The sequence below is a fragment of the Cydia strobilella genome, chromosome 11 (genome assembly GCF_947568885.1).
Source record: "Cydia strobilella chromosome 11, ilCydStro3.1, whole genome shotgun sequence".
NCBI classification, from domain to species: Eukaryota; Metazoa; Arthropoda; class Insecta; order Lepidoptera; family Tortricidae; genus Cydia; species Cydia strobilella.
Genome location: NC_086051.1, coordinates 9434195 through 9461558, shown reverse-complemented (window position 1 = coordinate 9461558; position 27364 = coordinate 9434195). Strand labels below are relative to the sequence as shown.

The 27364-nt window shown below is 36.2% G+C and overlaps 3 protein-coding genes across 3 annotated transcripts in view; 1 reads left to right on the top strand and 2 right to left on the bottom strand.

Moving 5' to 3' along the window:
* The window catches only part of LOC134745129 (uncharacterized), an 84849-nt gene extending 71745 nt beyond the window's left edge, over positions 1–13104 (top strand). The window contains exons 7-11 of the mRNA XM_063679096.1: positions 1123–1278; positions 5838–5903; positions 9464–9613; positions 12093–12279; positions 12521–13104. Coding sequence (XP_063535166.1) covers positions 1123–1278; positions 5838–5903; positions 9464–9613; positions 12093–12279; positions 12521–12606 — 645 coding nt within the window. The 3' untranslated portion in view covers positions 12607–13104. The remainder of the gene's footprint in view (positions 1–1122; positions 1279–5837; positions 5904–9463; positions 9614–12092; positions 12280–12520) is intronic.
* Positions 13105–14741: 1637 nt separating this feature from the next.
* On the bottom strand, positions 14742–16341 carry LOC134745264 (uncharacterized). The gene has a single exon (XM_063679255.1). It carries the CDS (start codon positions 16207–16209, stop codon positions 15175–15177), a length of 1035 nt encoding a protein of 344 aa, XP_063535325.1. The 5' UTR covers positions 16210–16341; the 3' UTR covers positions 14742–15174.
* Positions 16342–19426: 3085 nt separating this feature from the next.
* On the bottom strand, positions 19427–20020 carry LOC134745263 (uncharacterized). Its single transcript, XM_063679254.1, has 2 exons — positions 19912–20020; positions 19427–19762 (listed from the first exon to the last, which is right to left on the bottom strand). The coding sequence occupies exons 1-2, from the start codon at positions 19921–19923 to the stop codon at positions 19481–19483; spliced, it is 294 nt and encodes a 97-aa protein (XP_063535324.1). The 5' UTR covers positions 19924–20020; the 3' UTR covers positions 19427–19480.
* Between the last annotated feature and the right edge of the window lie 7344 nt (positions 20021–27364).

Here is a 27364-nt window from a genome sequence, read left to right as displayed (position 1 = left end):
TTCTTTCAAACAACAACCTAAGGTAACCCATGTAAGGCCCAGTGCCTAACAAAGCTCACTTTTTAAATATTAGATCCTTTTTACGGAAACGGTTACATTGTTTTCTAAGCCAAAGCTACTATTAAATAATACGTCAACGATTCAGTAAATAATTTAATAAATTTTGCTTCTTTCTTCACATTCATAGTTCTATTTTGTGTCTAAAAATAAATAAGGTCTTACATGGGTCCGGTACCTTATCTACTATGGGTTATATGGGTAACCGCTTTGTTTGTACGGGTTGGTGCTCGCCTGCTCGTCCTCGAGTGTCACCGGCACCGGTCATTGCTTCCTGATCAGCGGCTTGATGATGTCTCACTGTGCGTTTGCGTAACGCCACCATGCATTATTCATAACCGGCACGAATGCCGCTATTATCCTTTGTTCTCCAGTAATTTCATCTCACAATGCTAATACGCTTATCATCGTTTTGTTGCGTGCCGTCGATATATTTATTCTATTACAGTTGTTCTGTTAAAAGTTGACGCTCATTTCAACTTTTTATTGGACTAATTTTCTTTTATTTATACTTAAGTAAACATTCCAATGTGGATCTGAATTACAGATTTACTAAGTTTGAATCTCTCTACACTATCGCGGAGCGCGCTTAACTAAGTAGAATAACCAGCCCCGAGATTTCTGAGTAAGAAGGCCATGAAAATATATGAACATAAATAAAATTACTTGTGATATTTTTTACCCGATTCATAATAGGTATAAGATGTTAATTCTCTGAGAGTAGATCCGTGACTTCCTTGAGTCCAAATAGATAAATCAATTCAGTGACTTTTTTAACTAGAAAACTCGTTGTTGTTTAAGGTACCCGTGCGTCCTAATGTCAGATAGTCAATCGATGTCTCATTTGATTTTATATCTGAAAGATTTCGAGTGTATTTCAACTATGATTCTACTTAAAAAAATCTTTTCTCACTGGAAGCTTATAAAGCTCTGTTTTCGTAGTTTTTAAAAGTTTAATTTCATTTGTGCCACACATCTCAGAGTCGCCAGAGTCCACTGTTCCTTATACTGCTGCTTTGTGTCCGATTCTTCCAGAAGTTTAAACGTAAGTTATTATTGTTGCAGATGCCATGGGACTCGTCCGAGGAGCAGACAGGCGCGCCTCAGATGCGCATCCACGTGCAGCGCGTGTTCGCCGTCCCCGCGCCACATAATATGCCGCACGACAACATGGGCCCCTTCGCGCCTCCGCCGCCGCCCCAGCAACAAGACCAGAACGAGGTAAAACTCTTCTCTTCTTTAGGTACTACTCAGCTACAGAGGGTCTACCGCGAATAACGAAAATCGAAATTGAAAGCCATGCAAATACAATAATAAAATATCACATAAATACCTAATTACACAAAGCCAATAATTAAGAAATAAATTCGATTGCTTAAATTAATTGAACTTATATCTATATATAGAGAGATGTCAAAATAGCTATAATTTGGTCCAGCCCCAACGAGCAAAAAGCGGTTTTATAATTATCTTAAGACCAATTTTCAATAGACATAGCGAACTTATAAGCGCTTACAAGCCCGGAAAAGGGCCCACTTTATTAGTGTATTAAGTTTTTTAATAGTCTAATAATACCCTCACGGAATTCAACTCACGACTGTAACAGCCGATAGTGGCATTTTGTAAAACCGTACACTTCTACGAAATCTATTATTAGTCTCTTATAAAACTAAACTAGATTGTTATGCACTTCACAATTCTTCTGCAAGTTCTTACTCGTTCATTTCGTTCAGTCAATCATTCAGTTCTTCGTGTAATAGTAAAAACTTTATTAAAATACTTAATAATATTTTGGACATTAATAAGGTATGTTATATTATAATTTATCACTGTTCGTTATTTAATGTTGTTAATCAAAAACATACAGGGAACTCGTATTTTTCATGCAACATACCAAGTTTCTGGTTAAAATTTTAAAGCGCCTCTAAAAATAAGCAATTATACATTCGTATTCATTATTTTAAAATAACAAAATCTTCCCCATTAGTCATTTTCGGTAGCCATTTTAGGCTAGCATTTCAAAGTGTTTTACAATACCACTATTGGCAAACTCGGTTCTATAATGTCCCATAGTCACTGCATTCACTCGCCATGTTGTTATCATGACTTATAATAACTTTGCCAACGAATCAATAAGTGTTTCTTTGACAATAACAGCATTGAACATAGCTCTTATAAAATCATTACGTTTATAATAGCATGCGGCAAGTATGTTATTGAAATAAGTAGTATCATTAAGAGAGTTTATAAGCTTGCATAAAACTAGATTCAATTACGACTTACAAATGCTTTTATAAAACTATTTTATTTGTAACGGATCCAAATATCCCTGGACCCCTATATACTTATTAGCGCTTATAAAACTGAGTAACAAGTGTAAATGGAATCAAGTGTATTTACACTTATAGGCAGCTTTAATAGGAGATTCGGGTCTATAGTAGCCTAATAAGCAATCTTAAAAGCGCTTACAAGTGCTATTTATAAGAAGCTTCATTCTTAAGTCTGATTGCTCTTACTAAAAGCTTTTAAAAGAGGGTGCGGCTTATAGTGGTTTATATAGTTAGTTTTATAAGCGCTTAAAAGGCTAATTATCAGAGTAATCGTGATCAAATACTAAATAGCATTTTCTGAGACGCATATAAGAGTAATTGCGAACGCCAAAATCAATATAAGAATCTTATAAGTGTCTTATTCCTATAACATATGTGTTCTGAGACTATTTTACTTGTTGGGAGAATTTCATACAATGTTAAATGTCAATAAGAAGGACTATGTCAAAATATGAAACTAATTAAAATTGGGTAAAATAATTTAATCAAAAATCAAAATCGAGTATAATTATGGTTTAGGTCAGTTCCTCATGTACAAATCTCAAGACTGCAAAAACGGATAGGAACCTATAGGGACCGTGCGCGTTGGAGGGTCTGCCATCTAGTGGCCTGAATCGGAACCATAAACATGTACATCACATGTACATTGACACTTCACGCCAAAGCAAGTGCTGCCATCTTGGGGGCTACTTTGGAAGCATAAACTACACATTTACGCCTTGCGCCAATAATCTGACGTCTCCTGTGCTGCCCCCTACAGTTAATGCACGCTCCCTATATACGTGCATCCTGTTATTAGTGACAAAGCTTCATAAAGACTATAATAGAAGTCATTGAAGTATTCCATCCAACGAAGGATTATTAATAAGAATTAAATGCATCGTATTTAAGTAAAGTACCTACTTGAATACGCCTTGTCAAATATAAGTTTAAATTCCGTTGCAGTCTTCGCTTCGTGTTGACTTATTTAGCACCCTTTCTTCTACTTAATAAAGTGGCATCCATGGCTTACAAAGTTTAGAAAAGGGTTAAACAATTCTTGGAAATCTCTTAAATGTAGCGTTCTTTATTTTTAAAACTTTTATTCAGGATATTAAAGATGAAGGAGGTCAACTCTTTTTGCAGAAAATATTTACCGCGTATAGTCGTCGTAGCTCGTAGACACAAAGCGTTAGTAAGTTTAGTCAAAGAGGATATAATAAGATAGAGCGGTACTGTCATAGTAAATTTTGTAACCACTGTAAATTCACTGTCATCTATCGACATAGTTTAAAACTAAAAATGAAGATTTATAAAAATACGTTAAAATGTATTTAAATATTAATAAATTATTTTTTTATTTGTATTAATAGTTTTTATATGATTTTGACCCATGTTCTTTCACTGATATGAGTTAAAATTATAAATAACAAACGAAACCGTCAACGCCCTCTATACGAGAGTAGCCCAAAACTAGTAGCGCCATCTGATCGAGAATCAAATTTTCGTGATTTTCGAGGCACGTTTTTTCCTTAGACTGTATCCATCTATAACGGAGTTATATCTATCTTTGGTTTAGTGAACTTTACAATGCTTAATGCGTTTTCGGTATTTTTATGTCATTACCTTTCACTAATTTGAATTTTAAAAATTACTGTGTCTATTTCATATATATTTTTATATAGCCGTAATATTTAGATTTGAGCGGAGTAAACTGACATTTGCGCACGCGTATACATAACTTTTATTTTCATGGTACAATCTACACTTTTTTATATTTTATATGAATGTATGAATAATATTTATTTCATAAGTATTCATAAAAATCCATACTCTTATTAGTACACATACACGTCAAGACGTTGGTTAGTAAACAGTTTAAAAAAATACAGTAAGTGAATTAAAATTAAATAAAATCATAAGCATAACACATAATTAAATTTAATTCAAAACTATATCACCATACATTTGCCGGATATTAATTAGGTAGGTAGGTATAACAATATTTTTGGGGTGATACAACTCGATGTCTTATGTATTTTCACTCAGAAAAATAGAATTGGGTTGTCCCATCTCTCAGCAATGACTTTCAGTAAGCTGTTGTGGTGGTGCTGTGTAGTTTTTTTCATATTGCATTTTACACGATTGTTGCCTAATATGCCTACTAATCTAACTTAAGTACGCAGTCCGTAGTTTCTGGACGAAATTCAATGTCGTGTTAAATAAATACAACATGGTTATTTTTCATAATTTTTCAATCGGTGTCGAAAACACAAATCTTGGCATTTTTTTAGTTACAATTTTATCTCCTTAGGAAGACTTATTTAGAAAACTTCGTATGCTCGATATATTTCACATTCTGGTACGTTGGAACATTGATGTTCTCAAAATAATAGTTACCTTGCCTTAAAGTTCCATTTTAAGTGACATATAATTAGTCCCCCATAAATCACATTACGCAAAAACAGCTGTTTTTGTACATTTTTGTCGGTGCCACATATTCAAAGTTATTTATTTTATTTTCGGAGACGGTGGCCTAACTTTTCTTGAATGTTTGCCGATGTCCATAACTTCAAGATATCTTTAAACAGTTTTACTGCCACATTTAAATAATCTCATGCCCTCTTTGTAAGATTTTGTGACTCTACGGGCCGTTATTTTCTTCCATCGATCTCTCCCAGGAAAAAAAATGAAAATGAAAATGAAAAATGAAAATGTATTAATAACATTAGGTTACAGGTCAGGGTTGTATAAGATTTGAAATTCGTATATAGTATCAATAAATACAGTATACAAATACAGAAACTGGCTAATGCTGAAATGTTCCAAGTTGTGTCTCTGAACCAGAATTTCTAGCCGTAGTTTTTTTAAAAGAAAAAGGATGCAAACATATTAAAAACATACTTTCAGCTCTAACCCGCTTCCACAAAATGTTCTACTATCTTAGCTTTCGGCCATAGGGAAATAGTACTGGAGAAATTACATACAGTTTCACGATGGTGTTCTTCTAGATTGACCACAATTTCAAGATAAAGAATCCAATGCTCATGAAACTTACCGGATTAATTCACAGATATATAGACTTTAAATTGGCAGTTAGATATAATTTCAGTTGAATTTTTTTGTTTACTTTAGGTATTACATCGAATTCAGTGAAGCGTTTTCTCTCTGGAGGTTAAAGAACTCTCGACACTTGTTAGCATACGAATGCCGTGAATATTTGCGTTCATTTACAAGCGCGTTATATCAACGTACTTTCACAGACTCGTATCTCTGATTTATTTCATTGTGAATTGTGTTATGTATTTCTCATGGTAAAGTTCATTGTACAGCTAACTTTTTATCGAGATACGAATATGTCAAGTGCGCTGACGATTAGAAGCTCGAGTGTTTTCAAGCATTATATGCTCGCAATGAATGGTCTTTTACGATTAATAATGTGTGTAATATTCTGTGTCTCTGTTTCCGCAGCAACCCACCGTCCTTCACCAGTTCGTGCCGCAGCCCGCTCCTACGCAGGAATTAGAACAGCCTGAGGTAACAATATTTATTTGAGCCCTTTCAAAGAAGGTCGTTTGTAATTGATAACACGTGCGTGTTAACATCGCTATTTCGCTACGCGTTAATTGATTACGTACAAACTTTATAGTTCAAGATATTGATGGGCACCGAATTAAATTTTTATGAGTAAAAATTTATTGCCATACTAGCTCGTATAGACATGTGATGCTGTAGATCTGATCTCTAGAACAATCTATCGCCTTTGTAAACTTCTACAGATATTGTCGTTTTCGTGAGCTCATACAACTAATTCATATAATAAATATAGCTAATATTATTATGACATTATTATTTCCAGAGTATTAAGTAGCATTCCAACTAATCAATAATGGTCTTTTTTCAACTTTTTCCTATGGACAGTGTAGACATCATAATTATGTTTAATGTTTGACCTCAGATTAAGTCCTCATTCCAGTTTAGTCAAATCGGCCCGTAATCGATCAACTGATCAATATCAATATCATTAAATAACACTATTTAATTTATATGCAAACTACCGTTCGTTTCATATATTCTAAGTATAAGTATTAGCTACTTGTACTTACTAAGTATCTATAATACATTTATTACGTAAGTAATCTAATCTTGAAATGTTTAATTCAAGGTGATATCCATTAAAAACTTACCATCTAGTCAGCTCGTCATTAGCCTTTCGATAAATGAACTAATGCTTCCATTGTTTTCCTTTAATGTTTTGTTAAATTGCGTGTCAGAAAATCGCTCTATCATGTTGTTGAGTTCGTGCCAACTTGTGAATTATTAACGCTTCAAATTAATCTTAACCCTTTCGACGTCAAGAAAACTTAAGTTGTTGCGAGTTGTCTGACCCTTAGTGCCAAATTCGAGTGTTGTCTCGTAGTATAAATTTATCAAAGTACCTTCATGCTTACAAGTACAGGTACATACTTTAGGTAGCTAAATAAATGTAAACAATGTGTTTTTAAACTTTTCGGTACTTGAAACATTTATCAATTAACCAACCAAATAGAAAACTGCCTGGATCTGTCCCTCGTTCTGGCTTTAACCTATTTCATTTAGTCGTGTAATGTGTTCATCTACCTACAAATGGCTAAACATTACGTCTCGTTTTAGGTTCTCATAGCAGTTTCATTGTTACGTTGAGTAAGTAAAAGTAATATATCGTAGTAAAACTTATGTAAGATTTGACACATCCATAAATTAAGTGACTTGAAGAATATTCTTGCCCACTAAAAGACCTTATTGGGGTTTGTTTACATATATTGAAATACCTAAAGATACAGACTATAGTATTAAGCCCCACCAAGCATAAAGCCATAGGTACATGCTAATGGAACAACAGCTAAAGGAAATATTATTAATTTTTTTTACCATATTCTCGCGCAATGAATTCCAGATTCAAAGTGATTATTCAATGGCTGATACGGCTGGTATGCGAGTTGGGTGGGTGGGGCAGTATAAGGGGCGCACAGCCGTGAAACATTTGTGAAACGGCGAAGAAGAGGGATAAAAAAATCTCTTAGCCTTTTGTAAAATTAATTTCATTAAATTTGACTCTTTGTAATTTGCTGCACCTAGGTATGTCATTTACTTTTTAATTTTGGTAAACGGAAAATATCCCAATTTCAATTTTTATGGATGACGGGTTAAATTTACGTGCTCAAGCTCGTTGAGTTGAGGCATACGATGACTGTTGATTGATTAGATTATTTTTTATTTTATTTCACGAAGCACAATCGAGGCTTTTATCAATAAAATACGTATTTCCGACATGCTCAACAAAATGAAAATAAAGATGAACCTAAGCGATCCGAAAAGTAATTCTTAACAAAGAAAGTTTATGTTTAAATAAACTGTCTTTTGTAGTATCTGTACCATGGTACCTACCTATTGGAAAACTACCTTAATCAAAGCTATCTCTTTTGCATGTTAAAGGCTTTAAAGGTTAAAATGGTATTTTAGATAGGAATAATTAAATTACTTTTTAGCCTTGTTCGCCTTTAAGTGACCTAACTCTAGTCAATGACATCCCGGTCAGGTACTAGCCTCAGCAACACATAAGCTGTTACCTACTCAGTATTATACAAGTCGTTTTGTGCTGTTAAAGTAAATGTAACTACCTACTGATAAAGCATTCAGTTCAATATTAGATACCATAACATATTTACTTGTTTATGCAGAATCACACACAAACAAACATCGAACACAAACTGCTGACGTCAAACAATTAATAAATTCCATTAAAAGTTATTCATTGTCTGTCTTAGATAAATCGGAAGTTGGGAGACTTTTACTTGAATGACTCCTTTTGTTTTAGAATGTGGAGAGAACAAAATGAACGAAAAATTTAATAAAAAATCAATATATAATATAATACCACTGAGCCGCTCACACCCATGTCCTGGTCGTCTTTACGACGGCAGTTTCAGGGGCCCATCTAGCCAGCGGCGAGTCACCGCCTGCCTTGATACATGTTTGTTATGGCAGGTGTCCGGACCTCTCAGCAGTAACCCAATCTTTTGACCAGCCAAACTTCAATATTACATAAGGTCAAACATGTCTTAAACGGCCTCTGCGCTCTTGGCTCCGGCCCCACGCACGCCTTCCAAAGGTCCGGGACCCTATGGTTCCGAGATATGTTAAGACATACAAATATAATATTTGTGGTTTGTGGAAGATAATTTAAGTATGTATTAAACAGTTGGCGACTTAAGTTACTATCTACGATTTGACAAATTGCAAAGTTCATAGAGGCTTGTTCTGGTAGGTATATTATTGTTAGTAAGTAGGAAAGTATAGTAAAGTCTGCCAATTTTGTTTATCTTTTTTTCTTGTTAGATATATAAATAACTAAATATTGACAATATAGACACGCTGTACATACATCCATATTCACGAGAAAATACTGCGTGACAGAAAAACAAATAGGAGGCATTAATGGGACCTTGTCACAGCACAGTCACTTGACATACATAGGTATTACATAATATGTAGGAAAGTTAGGACTAGGATCGCTAATGGACGAGAAGGAATGGGTTACATCTGTCCGGTAATCGGAGATGTCGGCCTGAGTGTGACTAAATATAGTCAGCATTCTGTAGCTAACTTTTACTTTACATCTACATAATATATATTTTTATACACGCTTTAGTATATACATATAGGTTGTATTTAGTAGCAGAAGGACGCACTGAGCAGCAGATGCAAAATATATTTATGTAGTGTGGTTCCATAATAAATAAATAAAACATGTCTAATTATCATTTATTTTCAATTTAATATCGTTACCCATACCATGGCAGTATTATTTTAGTTGTAAATTGCTTATTAATCTTATCATATAGCCGAGGGATTGGACTAGCAAAATTTAAAATGGAAGTATAATTTTAGAGATATTCAGAAAAAACATCAAAACCCGCGCGATCGCGAAATCTTCCGTCGCAAGTTTCGCGCGGCGCGCCTCATCTTTTGTTTCTTTTTAATTCCCTGGTTTTACGTCCCATCTTAAGCAATAATTAGATCTCAGTATCCATATAGTAAGCTAACTATGTCTTCAGATGCAGAAGGTGAACATGGAGGGCAGCCCGGTGCAGATGAACCTGCCGTGGGGTCTGACGCCTGAAGACATCCACGTGATCCACCGCACAGCCGAGGACGCCGCCGCCAACCAGCGCCGCGAGAATCAGATGGACAATGATATGCAAGAGGTGGGCTAATACAATCGTATTTATCTGTCTTATTCCTTCCTCCTTACCAAGCGAAATTAAACTTTAGCTTTATAGAAATAGAGTACATTTTATTATAGTTATTTTGAGTTGTTCCCCTCGTATGAAAACTGCCTATCGTAAGAGTACCTAAATAGTAACTGACAAAGAACACCCAACATATTTAACTGTTTTTAATATTCCCAATATTTATACCCTCAGCTACTCTCTATTCCGATTGTTTGTGAAAACTGTCATAAAGTCCACCTTTGTAATTCACTGATTCAAGTAAACATGAATTAACATTTTACTCATAGTTAGTACCTAGTAAAATAGCGCGTACTGAATATGAATTTGAGTCATGGTTTTCATAAACACAAGTTATAATCGTTTCTTGGGGAAAATAGTTTACAAAAATGGATTCATGACTAATAATATCGTTAAAATAATTAACGAACTGAATAAATAAAAGGATAAGCTTTAAACATAAAAGTCAGCAGCGCTCGATAAAAAGTAGTTTTTCAAAATCAGTATGTGACAACACCAAAGAAAATGAATAAAATAGTCTTGATACTTGTGAAATTTTCTACTTTTTCTACTATATTTACCGTCTATGAAAAATGCAAGCTGTGCATTATGGTTAAATAAATTTAATTCTAAAAATAGATGTCACTATTAATATGTATACATATACTAATATTGATAAATAATATTAAGAGAATGTGACATTTGGCGTCATCAAAATTATTGAGCTTTCGTAATATTCGGAAAGGCCTAGCAGTAAATAGGCACAGAGGGCCTACCGCGAATACCGAAGTTCGCAAATTGAGATAATCTTTCTCTTTATTAAGGCGTAATTAGATTGACAGAGAAATTGCCCGCAATTTGCGAACAGTTTTCGGAAAAACTAAATAAACCATTAAAACAATAAACATACATTAAAATTAAATTTAAGCTCTAACTAGTAGGTACCTATGCCGTAAGCATAGGCATGGAGCTTGTCGGTTCAAGCTCGAAACCCGGCTCGTACCAATGAGTTTCTCGAAATGTAATATGATGAAGTTCACAAGGTAAGTATGCCTATACCTATTACGTGTGTTTAATTTGCTGTGAAACTTTAGTCTAACTAAACCAATATTATATTATCTACATATGGTGCAAGTATTGAGATGTATCATTTCACTTACCCGTCATCAACTCCAAATTTAGTAAACATTGTCGTTTTTGAGCTTGAATCGCCTCGTACTGATTTTTGAAAAAGAAAAAGTAACTTCCGCACGCCGCTTTTGTAAGGTTTCATTTCACCATGGTTTTCCTGTTTATCACAAAACAGGACGAATATTTAAACGATTCTGACAAACACATACCATGTGAATGTTTAGTGACTGCTAAAAACATTGCCATATATAGTTTTTAGGGTTCAGTACCAAAGGGTAAAAACGGGACCCTATTAGATACTACGACTCCGCTGTCCGTCTGTCCGTCTGTCTGTCTGTCACCAGGCTGTATCTCATGAACCGTGATAGCTAGACAGTTGAAATTTTCACAGATGATGTATTTCTGTTGCCGCTATAACAACAAATACTAAAAAGTACGGAACCCTCGGTGGGCGAGTCCGACTCGCACTTGGCCGGTTTTTTTTTAATTCGTTGTCAAATTATTGCGCTGTAGACTTTTCTTGGTTTTACTCTACATATAGTTTGTCAAAGGACTGTCTTATTCCAAACATAGACAGAGAGAATCATACTATCTTTGTCTTACACTAGTACTAGCACCCAAAAGAAAAGGATGAGTATAGTTTTTTTTTGTTCTTATTTACTGACAATTTGGTTTGACCAACTATATAATGTTTATTTTTGAATCAGCTGTCTGTTTTAGTATTACGTCAAAGGAAAATAACTAGGAGATTGCAGTACCGGGTATTGGAAAACTACCTTAATCAAAGCTATCTCTTTTGCATGTCAAAGCCTATAAAGGTTAAAAAGGCAGTTTAGATAAAAATAACGAAAATACCTTTCATCCCTGTTCGCGTTTAGGTCAGTCAAATCCCGGTCAGTTAATGCGATAGGGTCCTACAATTGTTTACTCAGTATTTATAATCATCCAGTAGTCAGTTATTGTGTTTATTGCTTTCATAGGCACTTTTTACAAAAAGGTACATTTTATTTGTTCAGCAGGGCGTATGCCCGGCTGTAGAAATATCTTCTCTCCCACCTGTATAGAAGTTTGTGCATAAAGAATTTGCTACACTGGATGCGTTCTGCGGGCTGCGGGCAGCGGTCAGGTCAAACCCGCATTATGTATGAACAACATTGACAGCAACCTTTGAAGTTGAAATTTAACTTGACCGCTGCCCGCAGATCGCATCCAGTGTGGCAAATCCTTAAGTATTAGGTCAATACCAGCTGTGATTGATTGTAACCACTACTACACGAAGTTTATATTGCACCTACACTGAATTCATAAATGCTCATGTATTTAGGTGAAAACGATCGTGAACACGTTGGCTGCGGCAGCGGAAGCTGAAGCTGAAGCGGAGGCGCAAGAGGAACAACGCCGACAGGCCGAGGCGCATGCCGCCCACGCACAGGACGCGCCCGCGCTTCCCCCCCGCGCGCCACGCACTCTGCTGCTGCCACAAGAAATGCCAATGGAGGAGAGACCGCATTGTAAGTAACACATGTAAATTATTTATTACTAGCGTCTCTTATAAAATAAATATTTAATGGGTGGGTTTAATTCCATTTATTATAAAGTGCTTTGTAAATTTGATTATACGAGTAATTAGCGATAAATTAAATACCATTATAACGTAATACAGCAGCATTTTTATTGCATTATGATTTAACAATGACAGTAATCTATTTTTGCCTAACTAATATAATTTATATTTCCCTGTTTGTATTTCAGACATGCAGCCTCGCTCAGTGCGCAGTGTGGACGCGCTTTTGCAGCCTGAGAAGCGCGTAAAGCGATGCGCTTGTAGCTGCGCTTAAGCGTTCGCGCTCGCGTACGCGTCCGCGTCTGCGCCCGCGCTTACTCGTACTGTGTGCGAAGTTCAGCGCGCCCCATCCGTCCATCCCATCACCGTGACATTAACCTATTCGCGGCTATTCGTACAGATGTAAATAAAATGTCTTAGTTCCGAAAAGTCGTTATCAATTACAAAGGTGGTTGGTTGATAAATAGGAATTTTAATTATTGTTAAATAATTCATATATTTATAATTCGTTTTCTTAGTAAATATCGTTCTGTACAGTTTTATGGTGAGACAACAATTTGGCATTGACGTGAATCTATGTATCTAACTAATGCTGGCATTCTAAGATAGTGAAATATCATATTAAGAAGTAGGGTTGACGTGCATTTCTCGTTGATAAATAGTATTAAAACGTTGTCCGCGCGAGACCACAAACGGCTTTTAAATTATGATAGTTTTAATCTAAAAAATATCTGTTCCATTGTGATCCTACATTAAATTTTTATTTTATTCCCACAGTTGTTTATTTTGTCTAAAACAACCTTAACTCAACTTTATTTCTGTCCCACCACCCATAAGAATCATCCCTACTGCTATCTTTAGCTGCATAATGTTCTATGCTCATGTAGAATATAATTATAACCACCAACATCCACGCGTACGAAGTCGCGGGCAACAGCTAGTTATATGAACCAGGAAAACAATACCCTAATCTGTACTTTAAGGGAAATACAAATAGCCGATACATTCTTTGAAATATTTTATTAATGGTTAGGTATAATCATAACAAATACCTACTAAGCAATATGCATTGACGCACGTAACTGCGGTTGGGGTTTTTGCCCTAGCGAGAAGGTTGGAAATATGTAAGTACCGAATGGTATTACTTAATTAAAGTTTTGTTTTTTTGGATTCATAAGAGTACTGATGTAGTGCATAATTGTTTTCCATCGTATTTTCTCGGAAGCGTATGTATTTGTCATGCTACTTCACTCAGCTCAGTACTTTTTGTACTGAGACTGACTGAAATAGCAGGACACGTTCGTACGTTTCCGTAAAAAAAACGATGGAAAATAATTATGCACTACATCTGTACAGTACAGGGCACCGATTTTTTAGAATTTCGAGCCCTTGCAACTCAAAAATTGGCCCCCAAGTATGCTGATGAGATTGTTAACATAAATAATCTCATTAAGTAAAAAATAACATCCTTAGTGTACATTCATTGGAAACTTCACTAGTTAGATAATAATAAAAAATACATTGCTACCAGATAGCTAGTTTATTAATAATAATATACCTAGTTAACTGGCGGATGTTGCCTCTGCGTGCGTATGTACCATGACATGAGCAAGTCCAGCATCCGCACGGTGTACATCCTTACATTTCATTAAATTATCAAAAGAGTTGTGTGTACCTACTCTACGTGTTTCCTTCCAAATGTCTGGCACACAATTATTCCGTGTACGGAAAAGATATACCTACACATATCAAGAGTAAACATGGATTTATAATGAGATACGTCTGGGTAAGTTGAAAACAAGCGTAAGTCAAAAAAATCCCTCATAATTGCTGAATCACATGTGCATGTGTGTGCATTTTAGAGCCCTCTACATTGTTCCAACTGCCATTTATTTGTGCCCCGTCGCTCAGTGGTCAAACGCCACTTGAAGTGTGAAGTCGTGTGCTACGAGCAAATTTGTCTTAGGTATTAAATTATCGTCATCTACTCGACGATGTGCAATCTTATCCCCATCTCCTGTGACTTCAATTAGAAAAAAATAATAAGTGGGAAAATTCACTGTTTCGGACGAGGCTCGAACTCGCGACTATGGAACACTAGCCCATCGCGCTGTCAACTGAGCTACCAAGACTTCACTCGAGAACAGCGAATATTACAGAATGTCTATTATTTGTTTTTATCTTCTAATGTATAACTTTACAACACAAGCATTTGTGTTTTGCTTTACAGTGGTTCTAATGCAGCACTGCTCATCTTACCCCAACGTACCTTACAGGATCTATAAATCAAATACACCCTCTACCTACCTCATAAAACAATCACAAAAAAAGTACTTATCTACAGTTATTTTTTTTATTGCTGCACGTAAATACTCGCACAATACATCTACGGATAACAATAAATAAAAGTGACATTCAGAATAACATATTCAGGCATATTTAAAAAATATTGGGTATAAAGAGACGGAATAAAAGCTACAATGAAAATAAACGTAATTTAGTATTATACGGGGTCAAATTGTTATGTTTGACCATACGCTGAGCATTGGATATATAGGTCATACTGAACAACTTCCACTATGGGGCCAACCCCGAATTCACGAAAAAAAAATCTGCCGTCTCATACATTTTGGTAAATCACATGTCAATGTTTTCTATGGAACAGATGACTTTTTTTCGCGATTTCGGGGCTCGCCCCATAGTAAAAGTTGTTCAGTATGACCCAGATATTCACCCCTCAGCGTATGGTCAAACATAACAATTTTACCCTTTATAATACTTAATTCTGGACATGATTGGAGTAGCAATATTAAAAATTTCATGATCACAGTTTTATAACTTTTTACTTAAAATTAACATCGAGCATTATTTGTGAGTCAATTTTAACAGAGTATCTCTCCACACCTGGTTGGGCCACCTCTTTATTTATAACACCCACGCTGTAGTTCGAAATAGCGTCAGAATGTTTAATACGATGCTTAAAATTAGATGATATAAGTGCTATATACAAACATAAGACAAGGCTGTTTAAAATGAACCCAGTTATATGCTTAATTACTAAAAGTAAATAACATCGAATTAATCTCGAAATATCTGCTGTTATCGCATACATATTGATTATTAAACATAGCATAAATGTAATGATCGTCAAACTTCTTGCAAACTGTCTACATTTATCTTTCAAGATCTTGCGTAAAATACGAATGTAGAGAATAGTCCCCATTAAAGTAAAAGTCCATTTAAATAAAATACAAAATATGACGTCCACCAAAAACTTGTCGAAAACATCATAAACAGCGAATGCGACCCAAGTGGTAGTAAGAGGAATAGGAAATAACCATGCAAATATCGATACTTTATAGAAACGGTTTTTGCTGATTTTAACAAATATCACAATCAATGAATCATACATGTGTTTAATGAGAAAGAATACAAGAAATATTGTAACAAAATTGAAATAAGTAATCAAGGTAAGGTACGGTAGACAAGGTTGCTTACTATTATCAAAAATATTCGGTTTCTTTTCCAAAAAAATGGCGTAGCTCAAGATGCGTTGTAAAAGCCGCGCGAAGCTAATTTGTGTCAACATCAGGTTCCTATAATTTCTTCTCCATTGTTTTAGTTTTGAAATTGCTAAAAAAGTCAATATCAGTTCTGCAAACATCATAATTATTGCCATTATGTTTAGCACTTCAAATGTTAGTTGTAAGTCTGGTTCTTCAAGAAAAGCAAATATGGTATCATTATAACCGCTTTCTGGTAATGTACCATTTTCTCCTGGGTCAAATCCTTCAAAAGGCGCAGATGAAAGCGTTGTTATTGTGGCATCTGTTGGTAGGTTATTGGTTTCACTGTATTTTTCCGTTGTAATATTCATGGTCAGTTTAGTTATCCTTGCTTGTCATCACTAATATCTGTTTTCACTTAATAACTTATTAATAATAAGTCAACACTGAGCAGGTTTCAGAATCGGGTCAATATTTCATGAACACATCTAACGTCTTAAGCTTTCAACCTGAAACTGGTGATTTTGCTCCAGACTGCTTGACTGTGGTATAACAGGAAATAAACAGTAAATATTTGATACTTACTAACATTACTCATTTGTTATGCTTGTTCGTTGTTTACGTTACGAGTATATAGAAAAAAAGTCGGTTAAAAAGTAAGAATGGATAAAAAATAAAAGTAAGAACTTTCATGCTTTACGAGATTGAAATTTATCAGTTGCTATTATCTTATTAGATAATGATTCTTTTTTTATAAATAATTTAAAGTTAATCAAAATGAAAACACCAAATTTTTTATCCTTAATTAAACTTACAATACAGAATTTTGCAATAGGTTCTTTTTTTTTTCATCTATGTTGGAAGTTGTAGGTCCTCGCTTTCAGTACGGGCGGCAATAGGTTCCTGTTAAGGAATATATAGAATATATGAACTTTTATTTGCGTATGAGCGACTGTGCGAGGTATAAAACGACGAGCAAAGTCGGGAGCATAATACCTAGTGTTATATTCTCATTGGATCGCTGCTGTGGGAACTGCATGGAAGTGGGACTATCTACTTTGTGGTTTTAGTATCAGTTTTCTAGAATTCGTAGCTCCTATGACCCGCAGTTAACGCAGTTAAGTAATTGACAGTGGAATTATTTTTCGGTACAAATAGTTTCCTTTGTAACGCTATGAAAAGTATACTTTGGGATCCACATACCATGATATAAGTTCGGTTTGTTTTTGCATCTGAACTATGTTATCCAGAGTTACCGTACCTAAAGAAATTCGAAGTAAAAAAGAAGAAGATAAAAACGGGCTTCTCTGTTTAGTAATGTCGTGCAGTAATGTATTTGATATACATTATATAAACAAATAAAATTTCAATTAAATAAACGATAACGAACGGGGTTGACTAATAGTTACCTCATGTAATTATTTGTATTTATAGATTTAATTGTTAATAGTTAATTGTAATTTTAATTTTCTAAATGACACTTTTAATGTTTAATAATTTCAAAATGTAAACTATGACACGTTAATAATTAAATAAATATTATAGGACATTCTTACACAGATTGACTAAGTCCCACGGTAAGCCCAAGGAGGCTTGTGTTATGGGTACGCAGACAACGATATATACATATAATATATAAATGCTTAAATACATAGAAAACACCCATGACTCATAAACAAATTTAATATCTGTGCTTATCACACAAATAAATGCCTTTACCGGGATTCGAACCCAGGACCATCGGCTTCACAGGCAGGTCACTACCCACTAGGCCAGACCGGTCGTTATATGTATAGTACATGTATAGTCTGCAAATTAAATAAATTACTTAGTCACTGGAATATTTACCATGATGAGTTGCATGTTTACATTAATAAGTATACCTAGGCATATAAAATGATGTCACTGTCTTCAAAGTATTTGTTACTAAGTCATTTTTTTATACCACGACGGTGGCAAACAAGCATACGGCCCACCTGATGGTAAGCAGTCACCGTAGCCTATAGACGCCTGCAACACTAGAGATATTACATGCTTGTTGCCGATCCTTTAAAAACCTGTACACTCCTTTTTTGGAAAAACCCCATACTGTAGCCCCTCGGGAAAACCTCGGCAGGGAGCTCATTCCACAGCCGAAGCGTCTGCGGGAGGAAATTCCTCTTAAACCGCACAGTAGGCGACCATTTAGGTGCTAGTGTGAGGATGAACATGGGGTCTGACTTGCTATTTATATAGCAGTAGTCTTTGCCCCGGAGTAAAGTATCGCCTCGCTTTATTGAGCACACCGAGTTTTTTGGATGCCAGTGCAGCCTTCCCTTCCAGGTGGCTACGGAATTGGACGTCACTGGAGATCTCGACACCGAGGATCCCAATACTCCCCGACATGGTAAGGGCTGTGCCTTCGAACTGAGGGACGACAGTAAATGGGGTTTTCTTAGCGGTAAACGCGCAAACTTGTGTCTTGGTGGGGTTGATTCGCACTTCATATTTGAAATACGTAAGTTTCTGGTTGAGTCTAATGCATTTTTCAATTTTGTAAAGGCCTAAATATCTATTTTGTTTGTACACTGTACAATCCATGGTAAAATAGGGCTCTAAATACTCTAATCCTTGTCCCATGGAGGCGCTTGTCTCAAATTCTGTTATACTAAAATGTATATATGACTAGCGACCTGCCCCGGCTTCGGGATTTTGTGTAACACAAAACCTTAACAAATTATATACCTACCCTAAACCTCAATAATCACTCTATTGATAGGTGAATCCGCATTTAAATCCGTTCAGTAGTTTTTGAGTTTATCGCGAAGGTAGACAGACGGGGCAGGGGACTTTGTTTTATAAAGAAGTGTAGTGATGTAATAGTGGCTAGCAGCTCGCACATTAAGGCTCACTTGCACCATCCCACTAACCCATGGTGAAGCAGTTAAACCGCTAACCCAGTGTCAAATTGTACTGGTAACCATGGTAACTCCAGGTTTAACTGGTTAACCCCGGGTTAGTGGAACGGTCCAAGTGACAGTGGACGACCGCTTCTCCTTACAAACGTAGTCCCCATTTACTTCCCTGGATATTGGCATTATGGAAAATATTTTTACACCATTTATTGTATATTAAGAGTCCATCAACGTGCTCAGTAGCGCCACTGCTAAACAATTTTGATTATTTATATTTAACGATAGATATTTAAAAAAGGGGGCTGCAACGTACTGTATTTTGTATTTAAGTACCTTTTAAATACATTATAATAGATTTTACGTTGCTGGATTCGTTAATCTATGCGTCCGCAGTTAAAGCGGCCGTTTTTGTTTTGATTTCATAGATCGACGAACGCAGCAACATAAAAACTATGTATTTAAAAGGTTACTTAAATACAAAATACAGTACGTAGCGGCCCCTTTTTTTAAATATACATATATCGTTAAATTTAAATAATCGCAATTATTTAGCAGTGGCGCTAGTGAGCACGTTGATGGGCTCTTAACCATACCCTCTTTGTTTTTTCAGTTTGCTTTAGTGTTCTTCTTTGTTGTTTTATCTAATCCGGGAAGCATACAAATTTTGACATGAGCGTTTTTAAAACAAAATTCCGGGGTAAGCAAACTTTATTCCAATTATCACAAACGAGTCATGGCTAAGTTCAGTTTAAAGGGTGACAACGGGAGCGGAGTAAGGGTAAGGGGCAGCAACGTAGGGCGCCGCGACGTACGGAGCCGAGGCCGCTACGTAGGGCGCGGATGCGACATATGAAGCAGGCGCGGCCACGTACGCGGCCAGCGCGTTGTTGAAGCGGTGGTAGTACTGCGAGCTGGAGGCCGTGACCACGGGGGCCGCCACAAGAGGCGCGGGGGCGGCTGCCACTATAGGTGCTGCCAACACGTCCGGTTTAGCCGCAGCGATGGCGACCAGGGCAGAGATGATTACGATCTGAAAAATTACAAAAAAATGGTTAAAAAAATATCGTAGGAAATTGTTTAAATTGTTCCAGGTATCTGTTAGTTTTTAACAACCCCATTTAGTAGAAAAAAAAACCGATGTGTTCATTTATTTATATTTATATATAAATATGCACTTACAATTTTCATCATTTTGTTGGTTTTGTTTTAGTGTTGCTTGCTCGTTGATAAATTGATGATAAAGCAAAGGACTGATACTCTAAGATCGGCATCGCCGGGTATTTATACGAGCTGCGCTACACATGGCGCAACGGTGTGCCCGTCTGCGGCGACGTCTCTGGCATTGGCCGGGGCGTGATGAGAATCCTACAGTTTGAAGCTTAGAAGACTAATGTCACATTGTCCACTATGTTTCTTAGCCCATGTGACATTTATACTGTTCTCTGTGACACGAGATCTGGCTAGTAACTAGGGATAAATTACTATCGGTTTTATTACAGAATACTGTTACGATATCCCATAATTTATGTTCCTATCTAAAATAAAATTAAGAGCAAAGAGAACGTTAGAATATTCAGTCACTTAGTAACTGAATATTCGTACATAACAGAATCAGATATATAGTTAAACTGACGAGATTCAAGATAAAACAAAGTACTTACCTATACAAAATTCCCAACCATTTTTCCCCGTTCAATTCGAATTGAAACGAAGAGAGCGTAATCCTTGTGCTTTCCGAGCAATTCATGTATCTGGGGTTTCCTAGGTTTTGTTTACGACGAACAAACCACATTTCCTTGCAACTGAGAACTGAAAATAACAGGAATTTTATGTATCTACCTGTAGGTAAGTAGTTGAGTACCTATTATACTAACAGCACAGGAGTGTTTAGTAGGTAGTCAGCAACCGACTTGGCGACTTCGCCAAAGATTGACTTAAGAAAGTTTTACCAGGAATAAAACTGTTGTAAGATTGATTATATTGTACGTTTTAAGAAATAGTACCTATAACTTTTAGAACAAGAACTTAAATATGTTCGTCCTTATTTACAAACTTTACAAGCCTAAATTAGTTAATTTATGTTATATCCTTTTTTTTACAAATGACGCGCGTTTGTGAATAACGCCATTTATCATTTTTAACCAACTTTCTTTCCAAGAAGGAGGAGGTTCTGTATTAGGTAGTGGCACTGTTTTTAGGGTATAGGGGTAGTAATGCTACTAGAAAAGTGGGTGGTTTTACCTCCTTTTCTACATTATTAGGCAAAAGATGCTGTCTTTTTCATTTCATTGTCTGGAATCTAACAATAAACAATAAGTTAACAATAAGTGAACTTTCAGCGACATCCCCCATTGAAGTCGGTTTTTTTTTCTTAAAAATAATTTTATATTACTGATTGAATAATTTTGAATATATATAGAGGATATTCACAGTCACTTCAGTCACTTGGTTTGTATTTCGGAATAATCCATTCAGTAGTTTTCATTTTCAATCTAGAGCAATTCAAAGTCAACTCTGCATTGTGAATTTTTTTACGTTTTCTTACAATTTGTTAGACCAAGTAGTGAAAATGTTATAGTATGTTATATATTTGTAATCTACTCATAAAGCCCTCATATTTTATATCCCACATGGTATGTTTAAAAGAAAAACTTTGTACATACCGCCGACTTTATGACGTCACAGTTACTACCCCCCACCATTTTTGCGCTTGTCATCTCATATATTTGTATTCAGGACATCATACTGAATGCATTGATACCATATCCGAGATGACTTGAACGGAAAGTAACCTAAAACCTGATTTGCCATACTACTAAATAGTCCGTTTGTCTGTCTGACAGTACTTACCTATTTGAAAAACGCTACAAGAAACTGCGTTTTCTGTCCGTCAACGACCTGTATCTATTAAACTTTACTAGGTAGACAAAAAAAGGAATTTCTATTGCCACTATAACAAGAAATAACAAAAATCGAAATGTTGCTTTGTTTTCCGTTACAGATTTAAGGACCCATGTATACAAGAAACCCGACTTTTTGCCTTTATTCCTATGGCATTAAAGTATGACTATAATTATTATTAATTATATAATTCCTTCCTTCTTCCTTCCATTTTGTGTAGTTCGACTTCGACTTACACATGGCCGGTTTTCCGTATTTATATTTTTCGAAGAAATGGTTACGTTCACATACTCGTTTGTCTCTGGCGGCAGTAAAACATCGTCACAAGAAATAATGAGGTTCGTGTTCGTGTCTCATTCTTGAACTGTGAAAAATATTCAATACCTACTTACCGCAACAGGAAAAATTCATTATATACGCACACGATAGCTATAGTTATAATGTACCTTTAAAATTAATACTTTATTAAATTCTAAGAATAATTATTGGGTCTGGGTCAATTTAACGCCAAAAAATTAGTTAAAGGAAGAAACAAAAGAGAGGCAAAGTTGTATTTTGGACAATTAGGCAAAGTATGAAATTATAACACATTTCATAATGAGTACGGTTCGCTAGCATTCTTACCTAACTTAGGTACCTACTTACTTTTTTCCGTACCTTAGTCGATCAGTTAAATGTTTTAAGAAATAGCTAACTGCGCTGTACTTATATATCCTGCGTAGTATCAACAATCGATTAAGAGGTTATGAGGTAAGCTTAGATGGCCAGTAATCGTTCAAAGGAATCGCCTTATGTCAGCACCCAGAGGTTTTATTAACCTTAGTTTTCGTTCCCGAGCACCCCTTGCATACTAAGTTAAACGGTGATTTTGAGTCTCAACCGGGCGGAGAAAAGAACAGCGCCAATATCGCATATTGCTCATTTTTCATGAATAATTTAAAACAAACTTTTAATCACATACTTAATTAATGTTTTTGGTATAGAGTTACATGTCATGCTTCATATGTTAAAAATAAGCAATTAAGCAAACAATTCGTCGCAAGTTGGTGCTCAGCAGGGGGATCCATTAGGACCTCTAATTTTTTGCTTGGCGATACAGAAGGTTATTTCCTCTTTGGATTCACCCCTAAATGTTTGGGACACTTGGGGGTAATCCAGAGACAGTGTTGAGTGATTTTAACAAACTTGCGCTAGCGTTGAAGGGGATCGGGCTGGAGGTGAACCTTGCTAAGTGCGAGCTCTTTTGCTGCGGCTCCTCCACGAATTAATAAACTAGTGGATGTGAAATGACTCCTATTTAGTATGAAAACCAGTGTCGCTAAACTCACACATTCATAGCCACGTTAAAATACGTCACACACAAAATTGCTCTGATTCGTAGCAACTTTCCATACCAAAAGATTGTTACCGGTGGACATTTCTCGGACGAATATCAACTGTAGGCTACATGAGTGACGGTTTAAAATATAATGTCAAAGCTATATGACATACGACTCTTTCATTATCTCATTCATCTCACAAAAGCTCGCTCAACGTTCACCTAATACAACTACTTGACACCAGATGGCGTTATTTTATATAATTTTAAAATCACTTACTTATTACAGGCGAGAAAAGGGCTAAAAAACCAGTATAAGTAAGGTCTAATTACGCATGGTTTGTTACGGATCTCACGGTCACGTTACACTGGTCTTTTCGAGATCTCTACACGCCTGCGAGTAGCTAAGCGTTGGAACTTCTTTCCATTCGACGATATAGGGAGGGGACAGTGTAATCGGAGTGTTTTATCGATAGTTGTGTGTTCAGTTAGGTATTGATATTTCATTACCGTATGTTTTAACACATTTAGATGATACTTTATTTATGATTATAATATAGATAGTGATAATCGTGATTGTATAAAAAATAATATGTAGTACAGTACAACAAATATCTAACTAGAAATTTGTTTCTTATTAATTGACCAACTAGGTTGTTAATGTGAACATTAAATATATCTTAAAGTCAAACAGATAAAATCATAGTTCTTTAAAGTTCTATTAACTCGGTATTGCTGTTATTTTGTAATCACAAATCTGCAATTACTTACATAGGTAAGTATTCGTCTTTAACAATATATTTACTTGTAGCAGCATTTAAGGCCAATCTAGACGGGACAACCTGATTAAATTGTCAAATTAATTGTATGGTGTGAAAGCATACATGAAACTGGCCCATCGATCCCACTTGATTTGATTGTAAGATTGTGACCTATCAAATCAGGAAGGGGGGCGGCAAAACTCCAATATTTGACGCTAGTTTGCGTGGTACGGAATACTTTTTATTAGTTTAGTGAGCCCGAATGTCACTAATAATTACTAAATTAGTAACTAAGTTTTAGGCGTGTGGACGCTAGATGAGATGTATGGCAATTTTATCCCCAGAAATCTTTCTCTAAGAAATGCTCCTAGCAAATGGTGCTATATTTTTGCGGAAACTAATTTTCTTGCCCAGTAGCATTGATCCATTTATTTTTAATATCGGCATCTTGTGGTAACCTACAATAATTAATAATAAAGAAATAGAAAATATAAAACGTTTATTCATGGCACATTGCATGCATTGTACGCATAAGTGCATTAAGTACCTAGTCTAATTATATTAACGATGAAAATATGATGGGTGTAAAAAACAAAACCGTATGTAAAAGAATACGAAGGTTTGAAAGGTTGCCATGAAATGACCCCGACTTAACTTAGTGCTTGATGACCAGAGCTGCCATATTTACTAAGACATTGATTATCCCAAATAATAATTAGAAACGTGTCTAAAATAATAATTTATTACCGAACCAAACATCAAACTTGAAATATCGTAACTCTTTAACTTTATCGATATAAATATCGACATTGCGCAGCATCTGAGTAGCGAAGTTATTTGACATTTAGGATAGCGAATATTCCAGATAAACGTAAAGAATAGAGGATTGTGAACTCTAAATTCTAACTGATAAAATATAGATTTACTTAACGAACATTCGTAAATAATGCAAAATAAACAGATTTTTCGTATTTATCGGATTATATTTAAATAAATAACCACCGGTGATAGGAAATACCTCCACGTGAAAGATTTTTTAAACCGCTGTGATTTCTGCAGCTTAATACTGCACAATACGGCATTTTAAATTTAATTATCAATTTTTGTTAGACGAGCGTACGTAAGACGTGAATGTCATTCGAGCATGAAGTTTACACAACAACTGAGCATAGTCTGTGCATAAAGTGAGTCGGTCGCTACTAACTGTCGGATAGACGGGAACGCCCACTTGCCATCTCCATCCTACTCCGTGGGCTCCTCGGTGAACGGAAGTCTACGGTCGGATTTTGAGGAGGTGTTGCCTGGCCTGCGGCACCTTCAGAAGTCTTCTTTGAGCCTTTTGGGTGCGCCAATTTTCCCGGAAGGGGTTAGTGCTGCGCTTGAAGATAAAAGGTTAGCTTTGGTTGGGGCAAGGGAACACCTAGAGAGCTTATCTGCGCACGTCTAGCTTATACTGCTACGGAATTGCTTCGCGATGCCGCGCATAATGTACATTTTGAGAACAGCTCCAACTTGGTTGTTTGAGGCCGAAGTCGCAGGGTTAGACGAGACGATCAAGGTGGCGCTTGAATCCATCTTAAATGTGCATCTGGATGAAGCGCAGTGGTGTCAAGCTGCTCTCCCTGTCCGTCACGGTGGGTTGGGAATACGTCGCTGTAGAGAGGTCGGGGTGATGGCGTTTCTTGCCTCGGCTCACGGTACTTTGGGTCTTGTCACTCGGATTTTGTCTAACAATGGTGATATTACCCAGGTACCGTTTGTAGCGGAGGCACTAGACAAATGGACCACTTTCTGCGGTGGCGATGAGCGGCCGGATAATCCCATCGTTCAGCGGGGGTGGGACGATATATTGTACAGAAGGACCATGGCGAATATGTTAGGAGAGGCAGTAGGATCCGACTTGGCGCGCCTCAAAGCCGCCTCGAGGGTTGAGTCGGGGGCGTGGCTACACGCATTGCCTTCCCCCTCGCTAGGTACACTTTTAGATAATGATTCCTTAAGAATCGCGGTTGCCTTGCGCTTGGGGTGTAAGGTGTGCGAAGCACATCGGTGCATTTGTGGGGTCATGGTTGAAGAAGACGGTCACCATGGCCTTAGCTGCATAAAGTGCGAGGGTCGTTTTTCGAGGCATTATGCCATCAATGATGTCATCCGCAGGGCTTTGGTGTCGGCCAATATTCCTTGCGTTTTGGAGCTTCCAGGGTTGTGCCGCACGGATGGCAAGAGGCCTGATGGTCTGACATTGGTTCCATGGCAGAGGGGACGATGCCTCTTGTGGGATGAAACGTGCGTGAGTACATTTGCGTCGTCCCACTTGAGTCTCACCGTCAGGTCTGCTGGTACTGCCGCGGAGTATGCCGCCAAAATGAAGCATGTCAAGTACTCTGCCCTGGAACCAACGTACGACTTTGTGCCGGTTGCAGTCGAGACTGCGGGACCTTGGGCTGTGGAGGCTAGGGACTTTGTGAGGGATTTGGGTCGGCGGCTGAGGGACAGGGGGTGCGACCCTCGGTCCGGATCGTACCTGGTCCAACAGATCAAGTTGGCCATTCAGCGCGGTAACGCTGCCAGCTTAATGGGGACATTCAATTCAATTCAATATATTCTTTATTCAAATAGGCCTAGCAACAAGCACTTTTAAATTGTCAAGTTTTAAATATTACCTTAATCTTAATATCAGAGCAATTTATTGATCCAGTTATTATTATTCTTAAAAATATTGAATTATTATAGATATGTCAAACTTAATAATAAGAATTCACAAAAGGATCGTCTTACACCAAAATTGTATAAAAAATACTAGTCTAGAAACTTTCTAGAATAAAAATCTAAATGTCAAAAAATACGGATTACTTAATATAGGTATTCATTGAATTATCAACTTCATCATTATTAACACAATAATAAATAATTAATTATTTTCAATCACAATCCCACGGTGTTTCATCATTCATGTAGTCTTGTGTGCTATAATAGGCTTTAGAGATAAGTTTACGTTTAACATATTTTTTAAATTTATTAACAGATAATTCAGTGATGATATTTGGAAGTTTATTATAAAATCTTACACAGTTACCCATGAATGATTTTTTAATTTTATGGAGCCGAGTGAAGGGTACTGCAAGCTTATGCTTATTTCTAGTATTAATGTTATGTATGTCACAGTTTTTCTTAAAACTGGCAATGTTTTTATGTACATACAGAATATTCTCATAAATATATTGACAGTGCACTGTCATTATGTCAATTTCCTTAAATTTTGAGAAACATTTGAGCCAGGTGCGATTCGTGACGGTTATTTTATTTAAACAAAAAAAAAGTGACGAAACCTGTTGCGGATATCATCATTGGTATTTTTGGGACGAAGCATGTTGCTGATTTGCATTTGTAGCCACCTGACGAAGCCTGCGTTGCGGATTTTTATTATTTTTAAGATTTTCTCAAATTCTGTATTTTATTTTTAATGTAGTGTGCAAATTAAATAAATATTTTACATTTAATATTTATTTTAGCGTATTATGACCGTTTTTATTTTTGGATATTTTTAAATGAAATAAATTTTCTTTTATCTTAAAAAAAAATTAAGCAAAAATTTCTCGTACTTAATTTCAGGCGTACACAATTGCTTTCTGAGAGATAATAAAAATATTTA